General features: G+C 41.6%; 1 protein-coding gene across 1 annotated transcript in view; it reads right to left on the bottom strand.

The window, feature by feature from the left end:
• LOC126284987 (odorant receptor Or2-like) overlaps positions 1 to 22,609 on the bottom strand; it is an 86,279-nt gene extending 63,670 nt beyond the window's left edge. The window contains exon 1 of the mRNA XM_049984277.1: positions 21,789 to 22,609. Coding sequence (XP_049840234.1) covers positions 21,789 to 22,609 — 821 coding nt within the window. The remainder of the gene's footprint in view (positions 1 to 21,788) is intronic.
• Positions 22,610 to 25,208: the final 2,599 nt, after the last annotated feature.

Genomic DNA, 25,208 nt, shown 5'->3' on the forward strand with positions numbered 1-25,208 from the left:
ATTCGTTCCCATGAGGTGCATTGATATGACACATTCTTATACTGACGTTGAGAAGTGCAACTGTCATGAATTGTTAATGGATAAATTTCATTACACACTTCTTGTAAGAACTGTACATAAGCAAATTTAGAGTTGAGCCGATGGACAAAAAATCTTAATATTAGTGAAACTCTCAGGGATACATTACCGACCTTGAGAAAGAAACTCTGTGTAATGTAGGCTATTCCGAGACATTAGCCAACCGTTGTGGCCGAGCGGTTCTAGGCGCTGCAGTCTGGAAGGGAGCGCTATGGTCGCAATTCGAATACTGCCTCGGGATGGATGTGTGTGATGTCTTTCGGTTAGTTAGGTTTAAGTAGTTCTAAGTTCTAGGGGACTGATGACGTCAGATGTTAAGCCCCGTAGTGCTCAGAGCCATTTGAGACGTTATTGGGAGAAGAAGAAGAGGTGAAACGAAGACTGTAGCTTTTTTTCTGCAGCTGATGGCGTGAATACGCAGTAAGAAGTATTATGAAAATTTTCCTATTCTTGAAGGGCAGTCATCATGATATTTTTTTTAATATTAGTTTATCAAGCGCTTAGGTGTATAAAATCAGCTTAAATGTAATTAAATGTTTGTAACCACTGCAAGAGGATTAAATAAATAAAACTATGTGAAAAGATGAGCTATTTTTCATTCGCAACAAAGTTTACTGTAATGTGCAAGTGTTCACATGTACACTCATAGACAGTCATCTTCCTTGATGAACGAGTTCCGGTTCGAGTCTGCACTCGGTCCAGTTCCTTTCATCGGAATTGTTTTAATTTTATCAGTAACTTTTCCCCCAGTCTGATTCCCGTATTCAAGAATCATCAGACTGTACTACTACACCTACTGCGTAGTGAGGTCTGTCTGTAACGAAGTTATATATATACGGAGCGTTTCAGAGAACAGCAGAGACTATAGTAGCATCAGCAGCGCGGAGAACAGGAAAGTTGTAACATTCCAGCCCAATCCCCTACCAGATTACAGCGACAGTGAAAATGTAAGTAACCAAGAAACCTGATGGTGGATAGTTAACCATTGAAGAGGATACATAAATCTTGTAGTGTTACAAATTCCATATAGCGGAAACATTTAAGACATTATAACTTATATGAATAGTGTGTAGATACACAAACATTAAATCCCTCAATTCATCTACAAAAAAAATCGTGCACAAAATGTTATAATCATATAAGACTTCTGCAAAACCTCTGTATACATACTACTTTGTATAATTTAATATTGTAAATTGAAAATTAATAACTTTCTATTTCCTGTTAATCTAAAATTCTAGTAGTTAAGAAATTCAGCTTTCTGGTTGGTAGGACAATAAAAGGAACTTCTGATATTTTAATAAAATATAATTTAAATTTAGTTGATTTTATTTATACACTGACCAACAAAAAGAAAAAGATGTATCCAGAAGAGGAGGCAACGAAATGAGGCGTCGCCAGTTTACTGGATGTGTGAGGTAATTGCAGTGATTACAAAATCGACTCAACGTTGAAAATAACTTGGCTGTATGATCCCATTGATCAGTAAGATACTGTACCCCCCTGGACAGGATGTCGGCATTATTCAGTTGAGGAGGGTGCCATAAGGCCATCACATTCTCTACAGAGCCACCTGGACCAAAACTGATGTATTTGCTCCTTATATCCTGAATATCGGCACTGGGATGGAGTTGGTGTCTGATCTCATGCTATACTTGTCGTGCTGGGGACAGATCTAGGATCTTGTTGGCCACAGGGGTACTTCATAGTTATGCAGGTAGGTCTTACACAATGACGCCAGACGTAATGATGCAATGCTTCTCCAAAATATGAGAAGAATGGGACCTATCTCAGTCACCACCATATCAGTGATGGTGGTCATCCAATATAGTGCAGAACTGCAGTTCATCACTGAACACAACTGACGCCATTCATCAGCAGCCCATCAGGCTCGCTCCTAGCGCCACTCCAAATGAAGCCATTTTTATTGTCGTGTGATAGCAGCCTATGCTTGGGACGGTAATTCGTTAGTCTCGATACTGTTACTCTCTAATCATTGCGTGAGATAACACAGAACGTTGGAGGGAATACACTACTTGTTGGGTTGTTTGGGGGAAGAGACCAAACAGCGAGGTCATCGGTCTCATCGGATTAGGGAAGGTTGGCGAAGGAATTCGGCCGTGCCCTTTCAAAGGAACCATCCTGGCATTTGCCTGGAGCGATTTAGGAAAATCACGGAAAACCTAAGTCAGGATGGCCGGACGCGGGATTGAACCGTCGTCCTCCCAAATGCGAGTCCAGTGTCTTAACCACATTACTTGTCCTCAGATGACAGATGCAGATGTAAATGGGTTACAATATGCTTGGTACAAGATATGGTAATCCTCACTTATGGTGTACGGATGTGGTCAACCAGAACTATGATAACGAGTATGCTTGCTCCCACATTTCCCCACATCCCAGTATTTGGCCGCTGTCACATTCGAATGCCCCATAAACTTGGATTTTCCGCGTTCTGAGCATAGCCCAGCGGAGACCCACAATGAGGCCCCATTCAAATTCTGCCAGGTGCTGATAGGCTGTTTCACATGGCTGCGTTGTATCTCTGTGTCCTTCACACTCATCACTTAACGTCTGATGCTGATCATGACCCCCTAATTATCCTAGCAGTCCTGATAGAAACTCTAAACACCATCAGGGCTAATGCATCCTGGGGGCCTGTCCATGTGTCACAGAGAATTGCAACTCCCATCATTTACATACTCGCCAATGGTGCGTTCATGTACAAAGTTACAGTGACATCAGTCATGTCTTCTTGCTGTTCCACATTCTCTTTTTGTTGACCCTAACTTTGATATTTTACATGAAAGTTATTAATATACACCTCAAAATATGTGTGGGTGAATCAACATAGTAGTCGAACCATAAGCCGTCTATACAGCAGAGTTCTTATCCCTAACCAAAAATATCCCAAATAATCCTCAAATTACAAGAAACGTAACTTCTCTGAAAGATAGTGGAACGAACAGTTCTACCAGAATGGGGACAACAGTACAAAGCTGATCGTGAAGACTAGCAACAACAAGGAAACCACAGCGATGCAGTCAGAAGAAGGTAACTAGCTTTTTACAGCCACCTGTACAGAATGAACCTCCATAGGCTGCCGTATAAGGTTTTCAAAGTACTCAGCAGGAGTAAAGCAATTAGATGCCTGTGGATCAAACAAATAGAGAACGATCCTCTGAGCTTCATATGAAGCATGATTTCGTAACTAACAGGGTGGACTTTCATTTAGCTATTGAAACCAAACCTTTCCTAACACTCCATAAAGAAGTTAACCACAATGACACTACCAAAAAGCCTGAGGAGTGGAAGATAGAGTTCAGTGAGAAAATGAAGCATTACTGGGCGAACAGAAAACTTCAGAGTACTAACAAGAAAAGAGCTACCAAATTTCAGCAACAACACATGTTGTGGCAGACAAACCACTGCAAAATCGCAAACACTATGGTCCACCTCACAATTTTCACGCATTAATATTTATTTATATTATGTTGAATTATTTGAAATTTTATTGAACACTGTTGATTCTATAATTTCCTCTTTAGCTTAGTCAGAAAAATATACAACTGCTTCTAAAGTATCTTAATTTGCACATAATTGCAATGATTATTTTCACTAGGATTACAAATGTGTATTGTATCTTATTAACAGTTCTGTAGCCCCCACTTTGTTACAGATCTTTACAAAAAATATTCTTAAGAATCAGTTTTTCCACCTTCAACTTACAAAGTTTATAGAGTTAATGAAATTTTCCTACTTAAGTTTATATTTGTTTCTAAATTAATGATGTGTACATTTTTGTTAACAGATTTTAATTTTTCCAATTTCTTACTAAATTTCTCTTCATTTTTCTTCTTTTGCACACAGAACACATTTTTACGTTTTGCATATCAATATAAAGAAATGCAATGAAGTAAAAATCTTTTTTCTCTGTTACATTTTATTCACCGAAAGATATAAAATGTTGAGTTTTATGATAACTGTATGATTAGAGAAAAAGACAAATGTCTTAAAATAAAATATAATTATATAATCAGTTAAAAGGAATTAATTAAAAGTCTTAATAATTCTGGATGAACTGACAGATTAGATGGACCAGAAGCTAAAGCAACCTGTTTTTGCAAAAACATTTGATGAACATCGAGCAATACAGACACATACATTATGCTTGAGAGAGCTGTTAATTTATTACATAAAACGTAAGGATTGTTACATTCAGGTTGACTCATCATATTTGTTGACAGTTATCTTCCAGTTAGTTATATATAATCTAATAGTTATAACTGGAATAAGTTTCACACATACATGCATTGCCACTTTAGACTAAAACAAAGATGATCTAATAATATAAATAGGGGAACCTGACGTATTTATCTGAGAAACAGATCCAGTCAGAGGAAGGAAATGTGTAATATCACGATGACTTAAAGGAAATACAATTAAAGCCAAATGGTCTTACTGAAGAAAGTGTGATTTAAAGTAACTAACAGTTGAATAGAGTGAACTTCTAAATAATATTGTTGATAATAAGTTTGCACTGTTCGTATTCAATTACTGCATAAAGTACAGTAATGGTGAACATTAATAACCTTTAACTTATCAGGAACATAAAAGTTTATTAACTTTATGGCAAAAGATGCAAAAAATGATACAGTGTAATCAGGTGAAAAACAAAAGTGGTTGCTCACTTTTCTTATGTAAATTTCACTAAAATCCCTTTGTAACAAATTAGGTGAAGACAATATATCAGACTCTCTGGATACATATTGGCACAAGTTTCTGATTCAATTGACACAGAGCAGGAAATCAGTGATTCCAAGGTCAATGCTCTGTCATTGACTATGAGTGTCTCTAGAAATATAAAGAAATAAATTAAGTTCTTTCTGCTTAGTAACTGTAACAACAGGATGATTTCTAATTACATGAGTAGTCAATATCAAACATCTGTCCATCTGAAACTATCTATTGTAAATTATTACACAGATAAAAAGAAGCCTAGCAATGCATCAGTGGTTGGGGAAGACCCTCTGTGATTCAACAGCCATCTTAGAAGACACTTCAGAAAGCAAAGTGGCCTTCACCATATATTTAAACATAACCAGATTTGTAGAGAAAAAGTCCTGAATTAAGCCAAAATAAGCTCTGAATTAAAGCCCTGTTCCATAAACTGTGGAGCATCAGATCAACATTCTAATATAGCTAAGGACTTCTAGCAATTGGAACATATTATTTTCAAACGATTGAAACTTTCAGACGCAAAATTAGTTTCAGTGCAAACCCATGAGACTGCTGATTTATATAGAGAGTTTGGAGTGCCTTTTCAGTAGCAACAACACACATTAATCATTGCAGAGAATCGAACCATCCTGTAGGTGTGCACAGTTGACCCTCAATAGAACCAGATGTAATATCCTGAACATAAATAGTCAGAGAGGCATATTATTGTTTGATTAAACAATTTATTAACAGTCACTGTAAACAAAATACATTCAAAATTAACTAGAATATATGAGAAACGTATTGATAATCAAGAAATTAGCTGATATCTTACAGTTATGTATCACGTTGTTTAAACATTTTGAACCCATCCTCAGTTACATTTCACAGCTGAACATGAATGTGATAAGAAAATTAATTTTCTTGACTTCACTACTACGAGTCGTAGAGGAAGGCATTATTGTGGAGGTTTCCCAAAGCCTACTACAGCTGATGCTGTTATTAATGCCAAATCTTGCCATTCTCATATCTAAGGGGCGTTCAAAAGGAAACAAGCCGGAGGCATAATTACAGAAACCAGTATCTGTATGTTACAAGTATTGACCCTGGCTGTTGAGACACTTGTCCCGCAGTGACACAAGGCCGTGAATGTCTGTCTCATAAAATTGCCGGCGCTGCAATGTTAAAGAGTTCTGCACATACAGCTGGACGTAGTCGTCGACACGAGTGCAGGAAAGGTTTTGCTGACTTTCTTCTTTGACCAAGATGGCCCCCTTCTCATTCACTTCACTAAATATAATAATTGTCTCGTTACGGATACCCCTTTTTCGACATTTCATGTAACCATCTTGTACGAGAGGGACGTGGAAAGAGAGAAGAAGAACCTGCTGCAGCAATACTTCCAATCAGCAACAGATCCAGGTCAGAGTGCGGTCGACGGCAGCCAACGCTCCATCCACGCGGTCGGGGTTCGTTCCAGCAGAGGTGCGATCCAGCGGCTCGATGCGGAGCGGCTACGCAACGTCGTCGGGGAATCGCTGTATGAAATTTCTTATTTGAGTTACATCAACTTTTAATTTTCATGTTAAACCTCCGTAAAAGACCCTCTTGACCTCTGATGCGACTAAACAGAAATACAAATTCACTCGCAAACAGAACGAACGAAAAACGGCTGTCGATGTACCTCCTTGCGAGTTCCAATATCTCTAATCTTATCGTCGTGGTCCGTACCATGAAATGTACGTTGGTGACAGTGGAATCATTCTGCAGTCAGCCTCAAATGCCGATTCTCTAAATTTTCTCAGTAGTATTCCTCGGAAAGAACGTCGCCTTCCCTCCAGGAATTCCCATTTGAATTCTCTTAGCATTTGCCTAATATTTGGAAGTTGTTCGAACCTACCGGTAACAAATCTTGCAGTCCGCCTCTGAATATCTTCGATGTCTTCCTTTCTACATCTACATCTACATCCATACTCCGCAAGCCACCTGACGGTGTTTGGCGGAGGGTACCCTGAGTACCTCTATCGGTTCTCCCTTCTATTCCAGTCTCGTATTGTACGTGGAAAGAAGGATTGTCGGTATGCTTCTGTGTGGGCTCTAATCTCTCTGATTTTATCCTCATGGTCTCTTCGCGAGATATACGTAGGAGGGAGCAATATACTGCTTGACTCTTCGGTGAAGGTATGTTCTCGAAACTTTAACAAAAGCCCGTACCGAGCTACTGAGCGTCTCTCCTGCAGAGTCTTCCACTGGAGTTTATCTATCATCTCCGTAACGCTTTTTTCAATTACTAAATGATCCTGTAACGAAGCGCGCTGCTCTCCGTTGGATCTTCTCTATCTCTTCTATCAACCCTACCTGGTGCGGATCCCACACTGCTGAGCAGTATTCAAGCATTGGGCGAACAAGCGTACTGTAACCTACTTCCTTTGTTGTCGGATTGCATTTCCTTAAGATTCTTCCAATGAATCTCAGTCTGGCATCTGCTTTACCGACGATCAACTTTATGCGATCATTCCATTTTAAATCACTCCTAATGAGTACTCCCAGATAATTTATGGAATTAACTACTTCCAGTTGCTGACCTGCTATTTTGTAGCTAAATGATAAGGGACCTATCTTTCTATGTATTCGCATCACATTACACTTGTCTACATTGAGATTCAATTGCCATTCCCTGCACCATGCGTCAATTCGCTGCAGATCCTCCTGCATTTCAGTACAATTTTCCATTGTTGCAACCTCTCGATACACCACAGCATCATCTGCAAAAAGCCTCAGTGAACTTCCGATGTCATCCACCAGGTCATTTATGTATATTGTGAATAGCAACGGTCCTATGAAACTCCCCTGCGGCACACCTGAAATCACTCTTACTTCGGAAGACTTCTCTCCATTGAGAATGACATGCTGAGTTCTGTTATCTAGGAACTCCTCAATCCAATCACACAATTGATCTGATAGTCCGTATGCTCTTACTTTGTTCATTAAACGACTGTGGGGAACTGTGTAAACGCCTTGCGGAAGTCAAGAAACACGGCATCTACCTGTGAACCCGTGTCTTTCATTCAAAATGGTGCCGATCCCCAACTCGAACGGTACTCAACAATGGGTCGTACTATTATCCTATATGCACTCAGCTCTACAGATTAAACACGCTTTCCTCAAAGTCTCCCAATATACCGAAGTCGGCCATTCGCCTTCCCGACTACAATCTTGATATGCTCATCCCATTTCATATTGCTTTGCAACGTTATACGTAGATACTTAATCGAATTGGCTGTGCCAAGCAGGACGCTACTAACGCTCTACTCGAACAATGTGCGTTTGTTTTTCCTACTCACCTGCATTAACTTACATTTTTCTACATTCAGAGCTACCTTTCATCAAACCAACTAGAAATTTTGTCTAAGAAATCTTGTATACTCCAACAGTCTCGCAACGACTACCCCTTCCCATACACCACAGCATAACTAGCAAACAGCGGCACGATGCTCCTTATCCTGTCCGCCAGATCATTGATGAATGTAAAAAATAACAGCCGTCCTGTCACACTCCGCTGGGGCACTCCTGACGATACACCTATCCTTCATGAACACTCGTCGTCGAGGGCGACATACTGGTTCTGTTACTTAAGAAGTCTTCGAGGCACTCACATATCTGGGGACGTATTCGGTATGCTTGTGACTTCGTTAACACTCGGCATTGTGGCAGCGTGTCAAACGTTTTACGGAAATCTATGAATATGGATTGGTTCGAACGGCTCTGAGCACTATGGGACCTAACATCTGTGGTCATCAGTCCCCTAGCACTTAGAACTACTTAAACCTAACTAACCTAAGGACATCACACACATCCATGCCCGAGGCAGGATTCGAACCTGCGACCGTAGCGGTCACGTGGTTGCAGACTGAAGCGCCTAGAACCGCACGGCCACAACGGCTGGCATGAATATGGAATCCGCCAGTTGCCCTTCAGCCATGATTCGCTTAATATCACGTGAGAAAAGGACAAGTGGAGTTTCGATAGAGCGATGCTTTCTAAAATCGTGCTGATTTTTAATCAGAAGCTCCCAAGGAACTAATTTTACGTTCAAGGATTCTGCAGTAAATCTCTCTTAAAGATACCGGTCCTTAATTTTGCGGATTCGTTCCTTTACTCTTCTCATGTACAGGAGTCACCTGCACTTGTTATTATAAACGAGCCCTTACATCACTTGTTCTGTATGAGCATGGAAACGTCGACATGACGCTGCACCCATGTCCTGGCAGAGATTCGAGTCCTCTCTCGGGCATGGGTGTGTGTGTGTTTGTCCTTAGGTTAATTTAGGTTAAGTAGTGTGTAAGCTTCGGACTGATAACCTTAGCAGTTACGTCCCATAAGAATTCACACACATCTGAACATTTTTTTGCTGCATCCATAAAACAATGTGCCCACCAGTTGCTCGCAGTTGTTCCAGTCGAATATGAACAACATATTCGTGTATAATGCCCTTCAGTTAGCTGGAGACCGAACACGTCCGTCGTAAATGCGTTCTCCTTGACATCTCCACAGCCAGCAGTCACGTGGATTCACATAAGATGATACTGTAGGCCATGCATCTGGAAAACCTCTGGAAGTATCGCGTTCGTGGGAAGTTGCATTAAGCGTGTTGTTCCCTGGACGAGAGACGTAAGGTGTCGCCCTATCTTGCATGGTAAAGGCGGTTTTCGCCAGCTGCGCTCTTCAGAGGCATCAGTCACATGCTATACAAGAAGGTCTCGATAACCTGCAGACGTCACGGTTCGCCAGACATTCCTAGTAGGTGTCTTCTCTTCAAAGAAGAACAGACTGAAACTAAAGGTGCTTGTGAAATGTGCCTCGTCATTCCACATGATACTTCCCAGCCACACCTAATAAACTTCGATTCGTGACAGAAACCGAAGAGTATATTTAGAACGTTGCTGCGTATCTCAGTGTTTCAGTCGCTGCACCGTTTGCTTCTTGTACTGGTGTTGATGTTGTTGTTGTGGTCGTCATTCCTGAGAATGGTTTGATGCAGCTCTCCTTGCTACTCTATCCTGTGCAAGCTTCTTCACCTCCCAGTACCTACTGCAATCTACATCCTTCTGAATCTGCTTAGTGTATTCATTTCTTGGTCTCCCTCTACGATTTTTACCCTCCACGCTGCCCTCCAATACTAAATTGGTGTTCCCTTGATGCCTCAGAACATGTCCTACCAACCGATCCCTCCTTCTAGTCAAGTTGTGCCACAAACCCCTCTTCTCCCCGAATCTATTCAATACCTCCTCATTATAATAAAATTATAAACAGCCGACCAGTTGCAATGGATAAAGAAATTCTTTACTTAGGTTTCGACAAATATAAATTTGCCTTCTTCAGAAGGTAGCAATTTTAGATTAGTAAGGACTAATGTACCATAGCCGTTTTTATAATTGTCGGCATAGAGCCATGTGTCAAAAATAAAATATAGCCCTAGAATGAGGGTTTGTCACGTAAATATAAAATAGTTCCTGGATCTTGCAGAGCTTATTTTTGACACATGGATCTATGCCGACAATTTTTAAAAACGGCAACGGTACATTAGTCCTTACAAATCTAAAATTGCTACCTTCTGAAGAAGACAAATTTATATTTGTCGAAACCTAGGTAAAGAATTTCTTTATCCATTGCAACTGGACGACTGTTTATAATTTTACTGCGTTAAACCGTTGCTGTTGCGCAGCTTTCTTTAAAATATTGAACCTCCTCATTAGTTATGTGATCTACCCACCTGATCTTCAGCATTGTTCTGTAGCACCACATTTCGAAATCTTCTATTCTCTTCTGGTCCAAACTATTTATCGTCCACGTTTCACTTCCATACATCGCTACACTCCATACAAATACCATCAGAAACGACTTCCTGACACTTAGATTTATACTCGATGTTAACAAACTTCTCTTCTTCAGAAACGCTTTCCTTGCCATTGCCAGTCTTCATTTTATATTCTCTGTACTTCGACCATCATCTGTTATTTTTCTCCCCAAATAGCAAAACTCCTTTACAACTTTAAGTATCTCATTTCCTAATCTAATTACCTCACAATCACCCGACTTAATTCGACAACATTCAATTATCCTCGTTTTGCTTTTGTTGATGTTCGTCTTTCTTATACCCTCCTTTAAAGACACTGTCCATTCCGTTAAACTGCTCTTCCAAGTCTTTTGCTGTCTCTGACAGAATCATAATGTCATCGGGAAACTTCAATGTTTTTATTTCTTCTCCATGGATTTTAATACCTACTCCGAATTTTTCTTTTGTTTCCTTTACTGCTTGCTCGGTATACAGATTGAATAACATCGGGGAGGGGCTACAACCCTGTCATGCTCCTTTCCCAACCACTGCTTCCCTTTCATGTCCCTGGACTCTTGTAACTGCCATCTGGTTTCTGTATAAATTGTAAATAGCCTTTCGCTCCCTGTATTTTACCCCTGCCAACTTCAGAATTTGAAAGAGACTATTCCAGTCAACATCGTAAAAAGCTTTCTCTAAGTCTACAAATGGTAGAAACGTAGGTTTGACTTTCCTTAGTCTATTTTCTAAGATAAGTCTTAGGGTCAGTATTGCCTCACGTGTTCCAATATTTCTACGGAATCCAAATTGATCTTCCCCCCCGGTCGGCTTCTACCAGTTTTTCCATTCGTCTGTAAAGAATTCGGTTTAGTATTTTGCAGTCGTGACTTTTTAAGCTGATAGTTCGGTAATTTTCACATCTGTCAACAACTGTTTTTTTGGGGATTGGAATTATTATACTCTTTTTGTACGGGTACCAATGTAAATCAGACGAGCACTATCCGAGACACGTGCTGCATGGTCAGTTACAATAACTTCAACCTCGCCAATAACTTCCACTGGGATAGGAAGCCTTCCTTTTCCAGGTGCCACATAAAGCTCACACATGTTTTAGAATTTCATTATCATCTTTATTTAATGACATCGGGCCTTTCCTCAGACATTTCAGTCGACGATATTCTCTCAATGCAGCACTCTAATTGCTGTCGTCCACATTAAACAGTTTCATTAACAGCGTGCGGTCTCTCTTCTCGTTGTTGTTGGTTGGTTTGAGAGAGTCGACCAAAGAGCGAGATCACCCGTCCTATCGGTTTAGGGATGGATGGGGAAGGAAGTCGGCCGTGTCCTTCAAGGGAACCATCCCTGCATTTGCCTGAAGCCATTTAGGGGAATGACGGCAAACCTAAATCAGGATTGCCGGACGCAGATTTGTAACGTCGTCCTCCCGAATGCAAGTCCAGTGTGCCACCACTGCGCCACCTCGCTCGGTCTCTCTTCTCCATAGCCATACTGTTCATTCACCTTACTGCTTCTCAGATGACAGCGTAGAGGTTATACAAAAACTGCACAGCGTCCGATTTGCACCTCGTGGTCAGAATTGGAACTAAATTTTTTCCAGCATCAATCGTTTCAACATTAACGCATTAGTGTATCTAAGAACCTTCGCTGCCATACGATAATTACAGCCCACAATGGACCTCCACGAGTAGGTGCACTTTAATTATAACCACCCGGTAATATTTGCTAGTAAAAGCGATCCATAAGACACAATGGACTGCTTGGGAAGTATGTACAGGAAAATTACATTTACCGTGGACCATTCACAAGATAAAAACCTCACTTATAAGGACCTAAGTGTCACAGGACATAAGAATACGTGTCAGTTCAAAATTTACAGTAAAAATGTGGTGACCAGGACTACAGATTCTTGTCACACCAGCTATACAGAGCACATGTAAACCTAAAAACACATCATCACGAGAAACTCACACATAGAACACTGGACACCCATTAGGAATGAGAGAGTAAAATATCAAAGCACTCCAGCGACTGAATGGTCAATAAATGAAATTGCTGGAAGAGCTGGAGATATTTTCTTATCACAAAAATGGGAAGATAAGACATTAAACAAGAAATAAAAAGTGGCAGAATTTCTTCGCATCCTTCGATAGTATCCCTAAATAGACAAATGGAATAGTAATACACAGAAATAAGTACACTACTGGCCATTAAAATTGCTACGCCACGAAGATGACGTGCTACAAACGCGAAATTTAACCGACAGGAAGAAGATGCTGCGATATGCAAATGATTAGATATGCAAATGATTAGCTTTCCAGAGCATTCACACAAGGTTGGCGCCGGTGGCGACACATGGAACGTGCTGACATGAGCAAAGTTTCCAACCGATTTCTCATACACAAACAGCAGTTGACCGGCATTGCCTGGTAAAACGTTGTTGTCATGCCTCGTGTAAAGAGGAGAAATGCGTACCATCACGTTTGCGACTTTGATAAAGGTCGGATTGTAGCCTATCGCGATTGCGGTTTATCGTATATCGACATTGCTGCTCGCGTTGGTCGACATGCAATGACTGTTAGCAGAATATGGAATCGGTGGGTTCAGGAGGACGCAGGAGGAGCTGGCCACTGTTTGCAAACGGCTCAACGTGTTGATGGCCGCGGTCAGCCGTCTTCAGGCTGCTGCCTCGGATGTAGCTGCAGTGGGGACTCTGGTGCGTCGCATGGTACACCCCAGGTGTTACATGCTTCACCCACGTTCCCTGCTGTCGAGACATCTTTGCGGGTACCGGGCGCGGTTGGGCCACCCTCTCCCCAAGGGGAGTGGCGGGTTCAGCGGCGTTCGCGGCGCACGAGGTGGAGGGTCAATGTGGAGGCTGGCCGTGTGGCATCGCCCGCTCTGCCTGTGAGTGCACATGTGGCTGCTCCTTCAGCAAGGTCCGAGCAGGCACACGGGGGGAGGGGTTTATTAGTTATTGGGAGCTCCAACGTTAGGCGGGTGATGGAGCCCCTTACGGAAACAGCGGAAAGGTCAGGGAAGAAGGTCAGTGTTAACTCTGTCTGCTTAACGGGGGGAGGGGGGGGGGGGTCTCATCCGAGAAGATGTCATGGAGGCCCTGACGGCGGCGATAGAGAGCACTGGGTGCAGCCGACTGCAAATTGTTGCTCATGTCGGCACCAATGATTCTTGCCTTCTAAGTTCAGAGGTCATTCTCAGTTCGCACAGGCGGTTGGTGGAGTTGGTGAAGGCGGAAAGCCTCGCTCGCGGGGTGGAATCTGAGCTAACTATTTGTAGTATCGTTCCCAGAACCGATCACGGTCCTCTGGTTTGGAGCCGAGTGGAAGGCATAAACCAGAGGCTCAGACGATTCTGCGGAGATTTGGGGTGCAAATATCTCGACCTCAGCTATCGGGTGGAGAAATGTAGAGTTCCCCTGAATAGGTCTGTACTACACGCAGGAAGTGGCTAGAAGGGCAGCGGAGTACGTATGGAGTGCACATATAGGTTTTTTAGGTTAGAGAATTCCTTCCCTAGGCCCGACAAGACGCCTCCTGAGATGTGACAATGTAGTAGTAGGAAAAACGCAACAGGGAATAACAATATTAATGTGGTAATAGTAAACTGCAGGAGCGTCTGTAGAAAGGTCCCAGAACTGCTCGCATTAATAAACGGTCACAATGCCCAGATAGTACTAGGGACAGACAGATGGCTCAAACCAGATGTAAACAGTAATGAAATTCTAAACTCAGATTGGAATGTATACCGCAGAGAGAGGCTGGACAGTGAAGGGGGAGGCGCGTTTATAGCGATAAAAAGTGCAAGAGTATCGAAGGAAATTGACGGAGAACCGAAATGTGAATTAATTTTTGTGAAGGTCACGGTTAAAGCAGGCTCAAACATGGTAATTGGATGTCTCTATAGACCCCCTGGCTCAGCAGGTGTTGTGGCAGAGCAGCTGAAGGAAAATTTGGAAAATATTTCCAGTAGGTTTCCTGACCATCTTATAGTTCTGAGTGGAGATTTTAATTTGCCGGGTATAGACTGGGAGACTCAGACTTTTATAATAGGTGACAGGGACAAAGAATCCAGTGAAATTATTTAAGTGCATTATCTGAAAACTACCTTGAGCAGTGAAACAAAGAACCGACTCGTGGCAATAACATATTAGACCTTCTGGTGACAAACAGACCCGAACTATTTGAAACAGTTAATGCAGAACAGGGAATCAGCGATCATAAAGCGGTTACTGCATCGATGATTTCAGCCCTAAATAGAAATATTAAAAAAGTTAGGAAGATTTTTCTGTTTAGCAAAAGTGACAAAAAGCAGATTTCAGAGTACTTGACGGCTCGACACAAAAGATTTGTCGCATGTACAGACAGTGTTGAGGATCAGTGGACAAAGTTCAAAACCATCGTACAATATGCATTAGATGAGTATGTGTCAAGCAAGATCGTAAGAGATGGAAAACAGCCACCGTGGTACAACAACCGAGCTAGAAAACTGACGCGGAAGCGAAGGGAACTTCACAGAAAAACATAAACATAGACAAAGTCTTGCAGACAAACAAAAATTACGCGAAGCGAAATGTAGTGTGAGGAGGGCTATATGAGAGGTGTTCAATGAATTCAAAAGTAACGTTCTATGTACTCACTTGGCATAAAATGCTAAGAAATTTTGGTCTTATGTCAAAACGGTAGGTGGATCAAAACAAAATGTCCAGACACTCTGTGACCGAAATGGTACTGAAACAGAGGGTGACAGACTAAAGGCCGAATACTAAATGTCTTTTCTCAAAGCTGTTTCACAGAGGAATACTGCACTTTAGTTCCTCCTCTAGATTGTCGCACAGATGACGAAATGGTAGATATCGAAATAGACGACATAGTGACAGAGAAACAATTAAAATCGCTCAAAAGAGGAAAGACCGCTGGACTTGATGCGATACCAGTTACATTTTAGACAGAGTATGCGAAGGAACTTGCCCCCCTTCTTGCAGCGGTGTACCGTAGGTCTCTAGAAGAGCGTAGCTTTCCAAATGATGGGAAAAGGGGACAGGTCATCCCCGTTTTCAAGAAGGAACGTCGAACAGATGTGCAGAATTTTAGACCTATATTTCTAACGTCGATCAGTTGTAGAATTTTGGAACACATATTATGTTCGAGTATAGCGAATTTTCTGGACACTAGAAATCTACTTTGTAGGAATGAGCATGGGTTTCGAAAAAGACGATCGTGTGAAACCCAGCTCTCGCTATTCGTCCACGAGACTCAGAGGCCATAGAAATGGGTTACCCGGTAGATGCCGTGTTTCTTGACTTCCGCAAGGTGTTTGATACAGTTCCCCACAGTCGTTTAATGAACAAAGTAAGAGCATATGGACTATCAGACCAGTTGTGTGATTGTATTGAAGAGTTCCAAGATAACAGAACGCAGCACGTCATTCTCAATGGAGAGAAGTCATCCGAAGTAAGAGTGATTTCAGGTGTGTCGCAGGGGAGTGTCGTAGGACCGTTGCTATTCACAGTATACATAAATGACCTTGTGGATAACATCGGAAGCTCACTGAGGCTTTTTGCGGATGATGCTGTGGTACATCGAGAGGTTGTAACAATGGAAAATTGTACTGAAATACAGGAGGATCTGCAACGAATTGACGCATGGTGTAGGGAATGGCAATTGAATCTCAATGTAGACAAGTGTAACGTGCTGCGAATACATAGAAAGAAAGATCCTTTATCATTTAGCTACAATATAGCAGGTCAGCAATTGGAAACAGTTAATTTCATAAATTATCTGACAGTAGGCATTAGGAGTGATTTAAAATGGCATGATCATACAAAGTTGATCGTCGGTAAAGCAGATGCCAGAATGAGATTCATTGGAAGAATCCGAAGGAAATGCAGTCCGAAAACAAAGGAAATAAGTTACAGTACACTTGTTCGCCCACTGCTTGAATATTGCTCACCGGTGTGAAATCCGTACCAGATAGGGTTGATAGAAGAGATAGGGAAGATCCAACGGAGAGCAGCGCGCTTCGTTACAGGATCATTTAGTAATCGCGAAAGCGTTACGGCGATGATAGATAAACTCCAGTGGAAGACTCTGCAGCAGAGACGCTCAGTAGCTCGGTACGGGAATTTTTTGAAGTTTCGATAACATACCTTCACCGAGGAGTCAAGAAGTATATTGCTCCTTCCTGTGTAAGAATCTTCAAAGAATTGTTACTGACGCCAGAACAACAGGGACTTACATGCATCGAGAATAGGAAATAGTGGTTTGAGAATGGCTAGCCACTAGCCGAAACCTGGATTTGCGTATTAAAATCTAAAAAAAGGACAACTGTTTGGTGCACTCTATAATTTATGAGCCACATAATAGTCGCTGATTGCACCTACTTTCCGAGTGGAAGGTAACCTGACAATCATAGCAAACAGGCGAATGAAAGTTACAACTATCGTCTGCCACATTATGCAGTCGGAGACGGATAGTGATGCTACGTGTCATTTACAGATGGCAGTCTAATGCGTCTGTTCGTGACTTCTCGTAACTTAATTGTAGCCAACTTGCTTACCTCGTGTCTCGTAGACGTTGGCCGATTTGGTCTGTTCCCCGTCGGTCGCGAGACTTAAAGCTTGTAAACTTGTGAAATAAACAGTGCACACACTATAACAAGTGGTTATGATTAAATCCTAAGCATAATAAGAATCTTAAAATGGTAGGATTCCAACTAGTTTTGATTTATTTCATTAATTTAAAAATTTATACAACGATTTCTGAGGTCAGTTTGTCGTTAATACTCCCGTTCATTGCTCAAGAGTTCTGGAGCACCGCAAAAGTCACAACAATACTTCACACGATCTTAGAATCAACACGAGACTAATTTAATTGCGTCTTTAGGTGGAGTTGCGTTTCACACACTAGTTCGCGTGTAGATAACTAAAAAAGCTATCGGAGATTAACTTGGATTAACACATCGTACAAATACATCATCCGAAGCAATTTTTCAACAAACCGTTCCGTCTTTACGTGAGATCAGATTTTATACACGTATCCATTTAGTACCTCCTTCGAAACCGATTATAAGCCTCCTTCTCAGAGAGCACTTCTGATTTCTCTATCCTTTCCGTCCATAAGCACTGACAGTAACTAAAATTTGTAACTCCTATTTCATGGTTTATTGAGCGATATTGAAATTATTGTTAACAAGTTCCCATTGAAAGTAACGTCATTAGCACAGCTAGAATTGTACAGTAAGGTTTAGACAGTACATATGAATAATAAAAGGTTCGTTTCTTGGCGCCCAGCGTGGTAGGTGAATCCCCAATATCTGTCTGCTGCAGTACTATACAGCTCTTGTTCGTCCCGCTGTTCTCATGCTATGTGACCATTTCGCGCCTCGTTAGATGAGTCTGACTTGTGATCCTACCTACTCGCTAGCCTCCCGGAACAGAATCTTCCTATACTGTGCCCTAGAACAAAGCATTAAAACTGCAATAAATATGTCCTCCAACAATCTCCTGCCCACCAATGGTCCAACAACATCGGCGAGGACACTCGACATGTCAGAAATCCAGGCGCCGTTCGGTTGACAGTAAATGTGAAAGCCGTTATTTAAACGAGAAGGTAGAGCGTTTAGCACCGACCTTCAGCCAGTTGAGAATCGATACTGGCACTTCCGTACTTATTACATGTGTACAGTTAATAGGTGCTGCAAATGGTTCAAATGGCTCTACGCACTATGAGACTTAACATCTGAAGTCATCAGTCCCCTAGACTTAGAACTACTTAAACCTAACTAAGCTAAGGACATCACACACATCCATGCCCGAGGCAGGATTCGAACCTGCGACCTTAGCAGCCACGTGGTTCCGGACTGAAGCGCCTAGAACCGCTCGGCCATCGATGGTTGAATGGTTTATTTTCTGCGTTAAGCAGTAAGACTATGAGTTACTTGTACGGATAAGGTTTTTTGAAAATGATAACCATAACATATGTAGAGAGATGGAGAAAGTGTTAGAAAGTTGTTGCCGAGTATTTTTCAGTTATAGTTGCGATTCAATACAGGCGATTACCATTACCAGCTATTTTCAGATTTTTTCCGTCGATTTCAACGTGACTACTTGGCCAAACATTATTACGTGCAGAAACACACTTATTTACCGCTTATTTAAGTAATCACTTAGTGACACTCATAATAAATATGATTGTCATGTCATACTAGGTACAATGTTACCCGTCAACTTGTCCTTCGTTATGTTTAACTATGAAACATGGTGAAATAATTAGTAAGAGCAATAACCATAACATACCGCAAAGTGTAAAGCCATTATTAGCTAACTCTTATCCTCAGGCACAAATTTTTTTAAACTTGAACACAGTTAAACGGCGAAATTACGGTCGCACCGTTGTTTTTACATTGTTATTAGATCGTCGTCTTCGTGTAACTCGTCGCGTTATTGCTGAAACTAGATTTACATAAATCTCTGCCTAAAAAACGTGTGAGAGGATGCCTTTCATATAAAGATAGACAAGATTTCGTCTTGATTCTCGCACCAATGGAGAGTGGGGCCACTGAATGCTCACATACCTCTGCAGAATTTATCAGGTAACGATTTCTAAGTTTTTACGGAAGAATTATTTGAGTGGCATAACAAGATCTTGGAATTCTGTGAGATATTACGTGCCAATTCATCCTGGCCTGTTTCTAGCGATTAAACATATCATAGTAACCGTCACCAGGCGTAGATGTTGCTACTGTGATGTGGTTAGCGTGCCTCAGCGACACAGATAGCCGTGCCATAGGACGCAGAGGTTTTTGTGAATAGGCCAAACTAATATAGGGCTCTTGAAGAGGAGCAACAGCCTTTTCTGTATAAGCATCAGTAACAGTCTCGATGATGGATTGATGTGGACTTATAATATTAACCTATAAGAGCTTGCTATGTTCGTACGATGAACCCCTGAAACCAAGGGGAAATTACAGGCGTTATATTTTCCGTGTCTTCGCAGCTGGCCGGCCGCGGTGGTCTCGCGGTTCTAGGCGCGCAGTCCGGAACCGTGCGACAGCTACGGTCGCAGGTTCGAATCCTGCCTCGGGCATGGATGTGTGTGATGCCCTTAGGTTAGTTAGGTTTAAGTAGTTCTAAGTTCTAGGGGACTAATGACTACAGCAGTTGAGTCCCATAGTGCTCAGAGCCATTTGAACCATCTTCGCAGCTCTAGCGTGTGGTTTAGTGATGATGACAACCTCTTGGATACGATCTTACGAAGGTTTTATAGTTCACTATTCGGATATTCGAGAGGGGACTACTCATAAGGATGTTATATCGGTAGAAACAAAAATAGCTCACTACGGGACGAAGTCTGAAATGTTACATCACTTTATGGGAGAGGAAGATAAGAAAATTAAAAAGCGAAGTAGATAAGCTGAAGTTCGATTTATTGTTAATTAGGGAAGGGTCATTAACAAAAAATCATATACTGGTAATAGATATCTACAGCTCGTGCAGACCAGACTGCAGTTATAAGAGTTGAAGGTCATTTTAAATGAAGCAGTAGTTGAAGAGGGAGTGATTTATTATTTGTCTGTATATTGATGCTGCAAAGGAAACCAAGAAGAACACGGAAAGTTCCAGGGAGAAGAAATAAACACCTCGAAGTTCATTCTTGGCATTATAATTCTGTCGGAGAATGAAAAGTATATGAACTGAATAGATAGTTATGAACCGAACGTGATAAAAGTAATGCAAGGATAATGGAATTTAGTTGAACTAAATTGGGTGAACTTTAGGGAATTGGAGTATGAAATGAGACTCTTAAAGTATTACATAAGTTTTGCTGTTTGGGCAGCAAAATAACTGACGATGGTCGAAGCAGAGGATATAATATGCGGGATGTGATAGAAGGTAACACGAGCAGAAGCTTTAATTTTCTACGAACTTTGTGTACGTGGCGAGTGGGGCGGAGGAAGGGGGTTACATATTGTAGACTGAGATCAAGGAGTGACTTCGTAAGCAAGTTCAGTCGCAAGTGGATTGCTCTAGTTTTGCAGAAATGGCATCTAAGTCTTACGTATCCTGCTGCCAACATCACTTACCACTGACCCCCCTCCCACACCCGCCCCCCACACCATACCCCACCCTTCCCATCACTGCAAAAAAAAAAAAAAATGCATATGCGCCGTGAATGTGATCAAAGGTATCGAGACCAGGTTACCCATAGGGGGAAAGATCATAGTATTCGAGAGGACCGTTACACATTATCTCTTCTGCGCATTCCTGATGCCACTGAGCGTTCATTACAACCAATCATTTAAGGCACGGACGCCGTGTGGTCTGTACAGAGGCTTCGCCGTAATCTAAAGGCCTCTCGTATCCTAGTAAACCCCAGAATATCTGTGGTCCGAGAAATTGGATGACGGCCCCAACGCGCTCAGCACCTGTTATTCTTCCCACACACCAACCACACTGATGAAAAAAGAAAGGCATTGAACCAGCATTTGACCGGAAATAACGGGTACACCTACGTCTAACTACAGTAATTTATGTTTAACTAAAGAAATTATGGTTAAATCACGATGGTTTCTGGAGTCAATTTCCTGCACCATAGTTCCGGAGTCCACACGTTTTCTCCATCTCTGATGACACTGCTCTCCAATGTAACTTACATTCTGCCTTCATTCCGTAACAAATATCACAGAATTAACTTGTATTCTACTAGACATCATGCAATTGTTTTGTAAGGACATCTTTTGTAGAGATACAGCTGTTGCCAAGTAGCTTGTCATTTGCTTCACTTACAACAGAGCCTATATAATTTTTCCACTTTGTATGGCCTTGCATTGTTCTCCTTACTTATTTATATCAAACAACTAACACCGTTTGTTACTGACCAAGTGATTGATTGAAGTACGCAACTCTAAAGCCATCGTCAGTGTATGTTACCTTCCACATGTGACATTTTACTTTTTTTTTTTTTACGGTACCTCCGCCTCACTTCTGATTGTTCATCAAACCAGACACCAGCAGATTCTAAATTTTGATTTAAAGTACTGTTGAGCAGTGCAGCAAACATTATCGTGTGTGGGGTATCCAGCTTCGTGCAAAATAAATTATTCAATTTATCTAACGTACCTGAGGATTTTCTGGTGATTTCCAATGCACTGACACAATTTTTCGTACATTTTATCATCGCAAGTATTCTGCGTCTGATAGGCCATGACACTGAGCCCTTTTTCTAGTTTCACTTCAGTGTATTCCGTTTTCAGACTGGCAATGCGCACTGTAAGAATCTGCATCTGCGCAGCCGTCAGGATCATGACGGTAGCGAAGAGTAAGTCCACGCCGTTGCTGAGCTGGGTTGCGAACGTCGATAGCACGCACTGTACGACGTACGACAGCTCGTAGTAGTTGGTGTTGTTGTCCCACCCGTGCTGAGCGAACGGCAGCCGCCGGTCTTCTGGTTGCGCAATGATCGGCATGGGGAACCACACAGGGTACTGCGAGAACATTAAGAACAGCAATCCTAAGGTGAGGCGGGATGCACGCCTCTGGGAGCCCTGCCAAATGTCAGCCAGGACAGGGTCTGCCGAACAGAATTCACTTTGCATGGACGCAAGCTTCTCCACATGTCGAGCCAGCGCATAGTAATGTCGCCGATTGGGCATGAAAAAGACCATCTTGACGGTGCCGCAGGCATTGGTGAAGGTGCTGATGAACACCATCGTCATCTCATCCATGTCTCCCCAGCAAAAGTAGAGGGACAGTAAACTCTCTACTGCGTTCCAGATGCCCAGTACGAGGATGAAAGCGCCGTACATGTTAAACATCCAGGAACCAGGGAGTGGCCACGCGCCGCAGAACCACAGATGGCGGATGTTCAGCTTGAGGATCGACTGCCCGCTATCCGCCCAGGACAATGGCTGTCCCATATCCTCTGGTAATCCTCTCACCATCCTGTTAGACCAGAAGAGCCGCTGACTGTCGTTTCACTCGTAAGACGATTAAATCAGACAAACAAGCGACAGCTGGTAGGGGTCGCTCAGCCACTTTACATCCACTGACCTTACAGCGACCTTATATATGCATGAACGCAATTGCTACGAACAGCCGGCTTGATAATGAGTTTTAAGTAATAGAGTGATGCTGAACACTGTAAGTCTTTATTTAAAGTCTTATACAATTAGTGAAGATTACGTAATGAAAGCAATGTAACACGACAGGGGAAATGAAAGATGAAAATGGTTTGCTCGTCTAGCCCTGCATTACAGAAACTGATCGATCACAGCAATTAAAAGTAACGATTTCCCCCTCTCTCTCTCTCTCTTTTCAGTGTCATTGAGCAAATCGTCCGCATTTAAAAGTAAATACAACGAGCATTTACCTGAAATACATGCTGAAAACCAGCCTATTCCCACGTTTCCAAATACATTTCTTATGCCTTTGAAAAACTGGCGGTGCCTAATAGAAGGTGCCGGTAAATCGCTTAAGTACTTAGGATTGAATAAACAGTACTTAGCGCCAATCTGTTCCTGTCTTGGATAGCAGGTGCGCTCATCAATCGCACAATTTCTGAGCCTTAATTGGACAAATTCGGCCCACACTAATCTACATGAAAGGGCAATTCTAGATAAGGCAAACAGTAGTCTTCAGTTCCATAGCAGCGTCCTAGGAAATTGCAGTTTCTAAGTAAAACATATTACTAAGAGAGTTGTTGCTTGGCTGATACTGGTATAGACCTCAGTTGTACACCAGGTTTGACAATGACGGGATGTGTAATGTTCGCCGAGACACGTCACTAATAATGTATGGGTTGTTCAGTTGCCTCTAGAGAGCATCAAAGATACTTAACAGGTTTAATTCTTAGACCATAGATACACAAGTGGAAGGACAGTTTTTTTCCAAAAACAAAATAGGTGAAATCAAGCATCGATTTTAACAGCTGAACGTCTTGTACTAGTATTTTAGTAAATCTGTAATGGGCTGTCGAATGAAACCGAGACAGATGGAAAAAAATAATTTATCTGTCATTGTGTCGAAAACTGACATTTCGTGACCGTCGCTGTGTAAAACAGGCAGGTTGATCAACACAAAGAAGAAAACTGCAATTAGCCACTATTGATTACCAATAGTGGCTGTTTGCTGTTTTCTTCTTCTCAACAATCACTATGTTCATTAATTCCAAAGTAATTGCTTAACTGTTAATATTTATTCCACTGTGAGAGAAGGCGGTCAACTTCTTCATAAAAAAATGTTTGTAGTTGCATACGGAACTATGTTGCGAAGGTTGTTTCGGCTATACTGCAGAAGCTTCGCGGGGAAACCCTTACACCCCCTCCCCCATAAATTCCCGGTCCACACCCATTTGAATTTCATATTTTATGGAGCCCTGAAGAAAGACGTTCGTGGCCGTCGATTTACTTCGGACGAAGAGTTGCACGTCTTGGTACAGTCATGGGTCCGTAGGCAACCGCGAACATTTTTGAGTTAAGGCACTGATCGCGTTGTCTCAAGGTGGAATAAGTGTGTTAATAGTTACCGCCATTACTTTTGAAATAATGAAAGGATTGCTTACTTTTGATCTGTATCGCTTCCTTTTGACTGCTCCTTATAATTCTCCGAAATTTCCAGTATTAGTACGATAGTTGCCGATATTAGATTTGACCAGGTGAATAGGTAACAGTTTTAAGCACTGTAACGGCAGTCCGTTCTTTTACTTACGACAAGACTACAGTTCTACAGTGAATTCTCTTTCTGTTACAACGCTTCTACAAGACTACATCAATTTGACAGACGGCCATTACTTTTCTGACGATTCCTTAACAATAGGTGAGAAATGTCTTCCTCGAAACAACTGAAGAAAAATAAAAAACACAAAATATTACAAAACATTGGTTACAGAGAAAATCTGTTTTTTAAATTTCTATTGTATCAAGATGTTTACCGAATTTTAGATATGAGAAGCAACGTACATTCTTGCTTTCAGCTCATACAAATGTCCCTGTAATGAAACTTTCTGCCAGATTAAAACTGTGTGCCCAACCGGGACTCGAACTCGGGACATTTGCCTTCTGCCAGCTTCTGGAAATATCCCTGTAATGTTTTCAAAGTATATTTACTACTTAGATTTGTGCATTCGTTTGGCTCAAATTCTCTCTTTTCAAAATCAACTCATTCAAAAATCCCTCCAATATTTTCGAAGTATGTTTCGTGCTTAGTTTTGTTTAGTCGTTTAGCTCAAATTCGCTTCTTTCAAAGCCAGCATCCAAAGTTTCCCTGGTATTTCGTCAGCGGGAAACTGGTTTTGAGATTATGTGTAAACAATGAAGCTGAATGGAAAAAAGGAAGACGTTGCAGTTAAAATATTATAAAGCTACACAGATGTTTAACGAGATCGCAAACAGGATGTGACAGGTATAAATGTAGATATTTCTGTTGGTGAGTAAGGACAGGGTATTCAACAACAGTACTTCAGGATTTACTTCATTTGCAGACAAATAATTATAGCTATTAGGAATAGTGTGTTTTCTGGTTGGTTAGTACGTCCAAGTACAT

The sequence above is a fragment of the Schistocerca gregaria genome, chromosome 8, assembly GCF_023897955.1.
Source record: "Schistocerca gregaria isolate iqSchGreg1 chromosome 8, iqSchGreg1.2, whole genome shotgun sequence".
Taxonomy (NCBI): domain Eukaryota; kingdom Metazoa; phylum Arthropoda; class Insecta; order Orthoptera; family Acrididae; genus Schistocerca; species Schistocerca gregaria.